The 7,398-nt window shown below is 55.5% G+C and overlaps 1 protein-coding gene across 1 annotated transcript; it reads right to left on the bottom strand.

The window, feature by feature from the left end:
• Positions 1 to 2,077: 2,077 nt before the first annotated feature.
• On the bottom strand, positions 2,078 to 6,472 carry LOC103774853 (tripartite motif-containing protein 47-like; the record flags this gene model as incomplete). The annotated part of the gene is given in 6 exon segments (XM_008942286.1): positions 2,078 to 2,703; positions 3,864 to 3,938; positions 4,619 to 4,814; positions 5,393 to 5,596; positions 5,598 to 5,624; positions 6,377 to 6,472. Coding segments are annotated over 6 exon segments (1,224 nt in total), but the record flags the coding sequence as incomplete, so codon positions are not given.
• Positions 6,473 to 7,398: the final 926 nt, after the last annotated feature.

The raw sequence follows: 7,398 nt of genomic DNA on the forward strand, positions 1-7,398 counted from the left end.
GGAAAGGCCAAGATTTCATCCGAAGATTTCACTCTGGAAGCCCTACTTCTCCTCTTCCCACTGCCTGCAGTGTTTTAGGAGTCACCGCATGTGCAGGAGGAAGAGGAGAATGGATTTGCAGACACGTCCCAGGCGTCCCCCTTCCAGCCCTGCCCTGGGGAGGGAGTGGCTGTGTTTAGACCCTTCAGCCTCTCCAACAAGAGCCTTCAGCAGTGGCCTGGGCTCTGTTTTTTTTTTGTTGCTGGGACTGACACCTCTTCCCGTAAAGGAGCTCTTCGAGCCTCAGTGTTTATGTAAACGTGGCTTTAACTTTAAACCTCTCAGCTTTTTATCCACGTTCACTTTTTTCCCTTGGCTCCCCTTAAATATACCATTATGATTTCCAGCATATCCTTTGGGAAATAGATATATATATATATTTCATATTTAGCTAAACGGGCCATTTTCCATCCCTGCTAACCATCGATGTATCATCACTGACTCACTTAAGCCAGCAAAGAACCTAACCCAATACATTTTCTCTCTAGGTATATATTACACAGCACCACAGTTCTTTAAAGCAAGCTTTGGGAGGTAAATACCAAACTAATCCCAGGAAAAATAAACTCGTGGAAACTCCTGAGACAGGGCTGTGCTGTGCCACCCTTACAGACAGTATTTCTGTATTTTTTTTTTTTTCTGGAAAAACTCCTTTAGGACACGTGAATTGGCATTTTTGGCTCCCAGCCAAAGGTTCCACCTTTCCGGGAGGGGACACTTGCTTGAGAGAACTTTTTTGTTAATTGTTGCTTATTGCCAGACTCTGAAGGGTTATTTAATAACTGACTGGTGCACCTTTTATCGATGCGCTCACAGCTGTCCCTAAAACAGACCATCTGCCCCTGGGATATACTTACAGCACTTTTTTTGTCACTTAAAAACCTCCCTAAACTAAGGGGTACTTTTAAAGCTCAAGTGTGCCCAGGGTACTTCAAGAGCTGGGAGTTTAACAGTATTAAAATCCCCTAAAATAGTAGTGTCGTCAAAAACACAGGAGGAAATATGGGTGTAAAGCTCTGGTAAGCAGTTCCCGAGGAACGTGTTTACTAAAAGCACATCCTCAAAACTGTTTTGTGCTGCTCACTTTGGCATCTCAAGGCAGGAACGGTGCTGCTGCTTCTCGGCAGGTTTGTCTCCTTTCTCAGCTGCGATTTTTGGCTGCAGTGGGGAACAGCCCCATGGCCATGAGGCTCCACACACAGGACCACAGCTTTGCCCAAATGAGCCTGACCACAGACCAGGATCTGAAATACCCACAGGCCACAGCACAAGGCAAGCAAAGATCCTTGTTTCACGTTCACAGCACCAATGGGTGGTCAGCCCTGCAAGGAGAGGTGCTGAGTCTCCACAGCATCACCCCTGCACCCAGCTGGGCTCCTCTGCATCCCGGCCACCCCCAAGCACCCTGCTCACCCATGCCAAGGTACAACAGTGATATGGGTTCCAGGGAGGTGGCTGCATCAGCTTTGGAGGTTCAAACCATCCGTGCTGGGCTTGCTACTTGAAAGGCACTTCATAAGGAGCATGTGGAAGGTGTCAATGAGCTGGTGCTTAAAAGAGCAGCAGCGACACAGAGACTGAGACAAGGCACAAAGCAGAGCATCTGCACAAGTCGCCAGGGCAGCGTGAGCAGACATGAAGGAGAGGGACTGGGCAGCCTGGCAGCTGGCCAGGATACAGCTTCAGCTCTGCCTGGTCCTTCTCCTGAGCCATGCACTTTACCAAGAAAGGCTGGATCGCGGTCCCTGATGTCCAGAAAGGGAAACTAAGTGGCAGGGAACAGCACAGAGACTCGCCCAAGTCTGCTCAGCAGCCCAGCAGCAGAGCTGGCACTTGGATCCAGCTCCCTCCTGGCTCCCAGCCTGCAGCTCTGCCCACCAGCCAGCTTCACCCACCCCTGGGGCGGCACCAGCAGAGAGTGAGGAGGGAGGGCTGCCACAGAGAAAGAACTACAACGCTACCAAAGGGAAGCCACGAAGGTGGCGACAGCTGCAGGAGAGACTCTGCCTGGTCTCCCCGTGCCCCCATCTCCAGGCAGTTACCTACGCTTGAGCACCGAGACACAGTCTTTCTTCAGCGGCCCGATCTGCAGGTGGGCATCAACGCTCTCCAGGAAGAAAGCTGGTTTCAGCTTGCACAAGAAAAGAGAGGCGAACTGTTGGTTGATCTTGTTCTGGAATGGGTCAAACTGACCCTTGGCAAAAGGGGAGACCTTGAGTTGCTGCAGGCAGGTCATCTTCGAGTCCTTGACTCCGTAGAAGGTCAGGGCCTTCTCTGAATACTCCAGGAAGACTCCAATTGTGTGGAAAAATGGCTGCTGGATGACAGACTCAAAGCCACCGAACCAGGCGACATAGTTCTGTCCGTTCCACTGCAGGCAGCAGGACTTCTCGTTCCGCCCCAGGCGCCCACGGTTGTAGGACTCCCGGGGGTCAAAGTCCTCAGCGATGATGCCAATGCTGACCCAGCCATCGATGAGCTCCACCTCCCAGTAGTAGTTGCCCCGGTTCATGAGGTTCACCCCCAGTACCTGCTCGCAGTTGATGAACCGGGTCGGGCTCTCTGGGTAGGGGATGGGGCACAGCACCCGCTTGGCCCCTTTGGTGCCAAACAGTTGGATGAACTTGTCGGCTGTGTCACTGTCCAGGTCAATGATGAAGGCAACTAAGTGGGGCAAGAAGGAGACTTGAGGATGAGGAGGGAAGCAGGAGGAAATCATTGAATAGATCTATAAAATCATTTAGGTTGGAAGAGACCTTTAAGATCATTGAGTCCAACCGTTAACCCAGCACTGCCAGGTCACCATGAAACCATGTCCCTCAGCACCACATCTCCAAGGCCTGGAAACCCCTCCAGGGATGGGGACTCCAGCACTGCCCTGGGCAGCCTGGCACAGGCCTGGACAACCCTTTCAAGTAAGAAATTGTTCCTAATGCCCAACCTAAACCTCTCCTGGTGTAACTTGATGCTGTTTCCTCTTGTCCTACATCATGTTATTTGGCAGAAGAGACCCCATCCCTCCCCACCATGGTCCCTTGCTGCAGCTTTTGGCAATCAGCACAAGCCTTTCTGACTTCCACCATCCCTCTGTCTCCATGCTTTGAATTCCACCAGCCAGTTTCAGCTGATGAAAATAGGGGCTGAGAGTTGATAATCCCATATGCAGGATGAGTACAGGTAACCAGGCAGAGGAGAGTGCAGAGGGGCTGCTTGGTGAGCTCAGCCATGATTGCACACATTAGAGAATGTACGTGGAGCGGTAGAAGGAACAGCCCATATAAAAGGTGGTTTCAGGCAACCACAGACAAACACAGCAGGGAGGGATCCTGACAAGACAGGACAACACCCAGGCTGCGAGGGGACGTGTGGGGTGTTGGAGCCCAAATCCAGCCCTGCACCCTCCAGCCTCAGCCCCTTTCCCCCAGTCTCTGCTCGCAGCTGCTGAAGCTGACCCGCATCAGGTCGCCGCTCGGCGGCACACGAGGCAGAGGCACAAACTCTGGTTTCATTTCACCGAGGAGCCAATTCACCGCGGGCTGGAAGGCAGCAGAAATTACACAGCACGCTTGCAGCCCCCCGGCAGCTGGTCCGGCAGAACCAGACGAGGGAAAACAACTATCACCTAAACAGATTATGGCCGTTGTCAGGAAAGCAAGGAGGCTTCCTCGTGGGCTGAGCAGCATTTCCTGTGGTGGGGGCAGAGCTCCTGCCAGGCGTCGGCTCGGGCCCAGCGCCCGCCCGGCTGACGGGAAGGAGCCGGCTGGGAGAGGGGAAGGGGAAGATGGACCTTAGCAACAACCCCCAAAGCAAAACCCCGCGCTTACATTTCAGGAAGTAATCGCGGCTCTCCAGGCAGGCGGGATTGTTCGACTTGTCTGCAAATCGGGACTCGGCCAATGCTGCAGAGACAGGGACAGGAGGGTTTGCCACCAGCGAGGAAACCGATGCCACAAACAGGGGTGTTACTGGAGCCTCACCCCCCTCCCCGGCTGCTGCGGCCCCCCAGCCCCAGCCAGCGTCCTCAGCTCCCCCTGCACATCCCTGCCCGCTCGCACACGGGGCGGGACAGATGCCACCTCTGTCACCCCAGGGAGGTGGGCGAGGGGGGTCAAGGAGCAGGCTGCAATTCCCACAGGCATCCAAGAAAATGAGAGAGAGGAGGGAGCTCTGGCTGCACAAGAGAGCGCAGGGGAAAGCTGCCACAGTGGCTTTCTAACCCTGGCAGGTTTGGGAGACCTGCCCCGTGAAAAAGATCATCTATCCTGGGAAGAAAGAGTCCCTTTTCATGGGAGGTCACTTTGGCCACTTGCCCCTTCCCACAGTGCCCTGCCTAACTCCCAGGCTGTTTGTTGCCTCTCCAGTCTCTGTGGAAAAATTCATAAAACCTGAAAGACGAGGCGTAAGCCCAGACAGGGATTGTGCAACGTGCGGCACAACCATGCCAGACAGCTTCCAGGGCTGGTGGGATACGGGCCAGTGCTCAGAGGAGCCACCGAGCCTGCAGCCATCTCCCATCTACGTGGGGAGGATGGAGGGTGACAGGGTGATGTCTGGACAGAGGGGCTTGGTGAACACAAACCTTCCTCTGTCTCCTGGAAACTCAGCCCATCAATTCCTTTCCCCTGCAAGTGGTCCCATTGGTTTTTGCAGGCAGCAGACAGCACATCCTTCACGGCACCCACAGCTTTGGTGCATTTGGTGAAGTTCAGCTCGTTCTGGAAGCTCAGAGCAGGGCAGAGGTTTTCTTCCATGGCTACTTTTAAAGCCTGAAATTCCTGAAACAAAAAGACAGAATTTCAGGAGGTTTCAAACAAACCGAAGTTGTCTCTTGTTCCGCAACCCCACCCTGCCCTGGAGGATTTGGGACCTGGCAGCTCACAGGACTTGGCCCACGTACAGCCTTGCATAAGGGAGGAGAGCACTTTCCGGCCACGCATTCCTGGCGCCTTCTCTTCGCTCCCTGTCAAACCTGGGCCCAGATCATGCCCACCTCATGTGGAGCAGCATCTCCTCCCTAAAAGGTCTCCTCTTGCTGGGCTGCTGGGGAGGGGGGGATGCTCGATGGGGGCAGTGGGGCACCCCAAAATCTAGCTCTCTGCTCCCCCCCACCTTGGTACTCAGCCTGGGCAGCACATCAGCTTCTCCTGAGTCACAGTCAGGATGGAGGTGGACATGATGGAGGAAAAGGTCTTAGCTGCCCAGTTACCCTGTGAGTTACCCTATGCCAACAGGAGTGAGACTCTGCAGCTCTCACATCCCAGGGCTCCTGGCACCCAGCTCCATATGAACTGGGACAAAATCCCAAAAGACAATGTTATCAGCTCCTTCTCCTTGCCCTATCCCACCCAGGCACCTGGAGGAAGTAGATGGTGTTGGTGCTGGGGACGTTCTCCAGGTTTTGCTTGCACTGGGTGAGCTTGGCTCGTCTCTCCTCCTTCCAGCGGAGATCGGCCTCGGCCTCCCCCAGCATGGAGCGCTCCCCGTCCTCGATGAAACCAGCCACCTCCTTCTGGAAGGCTGCCAGGACCTCAGAGGCTTCTGCAAAGAGCTTCTTGACTACTTTCCCTCTCCTTTGTGGCAGCACCCTGAGTGCAGGGAGAGAGGGGTTAGGGCCACCTCCAGCAGGCAGGGTGGAGGAGAGCACCCTTCTTCCCTGCCCAGCACCCAGCTCTGAGGGGTCCCCCTGACATCTCTAATCCCCTACACCCAAGAGCACAGAGCACTTTACAGCCCAGGTGTTAAGGGACCAGGCTGGGCATGGCCGCTTACTGCTCCACCGAATTTTGTGTGTGCAGGGAGAGAGGGGTTAGGGCCACCTCCAGCAGGCAGGGTGGAGGAGAGCACCCTTCTTCCCTGCCCAGCACCCAGCTCTGAGGGGTCCCCCTGACATCTCTAATCCCCTACACCCAAGAGCACAGAGCACTTTACAGCCCAGGTGTTAAGGGACCAGGCTGGGCATGGCCGCTTACTGCTCCACCGAATTTTGTGTCCCCAGGCAGTGAAGTGACACATCTGCACAAGGGCCAAAGGGGACCTAAACCCTGTGAGCCTGGGGAGAGAATGTGCAAGAGCCAGCAGATGTCCCGGCATGGTCCTTGCCCCGTTCCTCCTTCTAGGTTGCTAATCAAAGCAACCAGAGATGCTGTGAGAGTTAGCAGAGATGAGGAGCAGGAATCCTCAGGGATCCTTGCCAGAGTCACCATCATTTTACAGAGCACTTTCTTCCCTGGGAGCACCACCCTTACGCCCCATGTGCCCCAAAAGCTCACAGCACCTCCACCTCCGCTCCCCAACCCAGCAGAGCTGTGCTAAGGGAGTGAAGCCATCACAGAGTCACCTTAATGAGCTCCACCATCTTCTTGGCCTGTGCGATGGTGACTGCCAGCTCCTCCAGCTCGTTCTCCACATCACTGAGGAATTTGGCTTGTTGGGCCTGTGGACGTGAGGGACAAACACTGAGCTCTGCCCCCTTGACCCCAGCAGCAGGGATGTGTAGGGGTCCCTGCCTCTCCCTAAGTTCAACCCGCAGCCCGCTCTCTGATCTTGACCTTCCTACCAGGCTTTGGGTGAGGAGTGCAAAGGGAACTGGGAGTAGTTTCCATGCTTTCCTCCTCTGCAGCACCCAGCTTTCTCACCCGGCTGGAAAATGAAAGGAGCAGCCGGGCTGCAAAGGGTCAGGCCTGGTTCCACGCTCCCCGCCCTGGTCCCAGCGGAAACCAAACAAAGCAGGAATTTGAAAGCAAAACCACGGGGCAGCGACTGGGGCAAGACGTGCTCCGTGTCTGCCCTGAGGCTGGCAAAAATCCACCTGGGACTGGACAGGAACAGAAAGGCAGAACCCAGAGCACTTGGAAAACCAGCGCTGAGGAGTCCCTCGGAGGTTCCTCGTGAGGAGTGAAGGAAATGCGCCCCGGAGCACAGGGTGCTGCGTGGCGGCAGGGGACGCACCCTCCAAAGGCAGCGTTTCCTGACACGCTATTGTTAGCCCCGGCCATTGCCCATCATGAGGACGGGTCCCTGGGGAGCCAGGAGGGCGTTGCATGCCCCAGCCAGGGCAGGTCCCAGCAGTGATGCTCAGAACTCAGCTCCCTGCAGCAGTTGTGCCTGGCCGGGGGGACAGGCGCTTTCCCCTTCCAACCTTCCCACCCTGTGGTGTGAGGGCGGTGGCAGAGAGTGGCCACAGAACCCAGGCAGGCGACATCAACTGGTTGTGTGCTGAGGTCCAACAGCTCGTCAGGGCTGGGATCACACGTATTTTCTATTTTAAGGCACCTGATGACTAATAACGCCAGCAAAAGGGTTTTCCTGCAGTTCCAAGAGCCCGCAGAGGGAGCAGGAGCTGGCCTGGGGCTGGTGGTG

Source organism: Merops nubicus, unplaced genomic scaffold (genome assembly GCF_000691845.1).
Source record: "Merops nubicus isolate BGI_N331 unplaced genomic scaffold, ASM69184v1 scaffold18486, whole genome shotgun sequence".
Taxonomy (NCBI): Eukaryota; Metazoa; Chordata; class Aves; order Coraciiformes; family Meropidae; genus Merops; species Merops nubicus.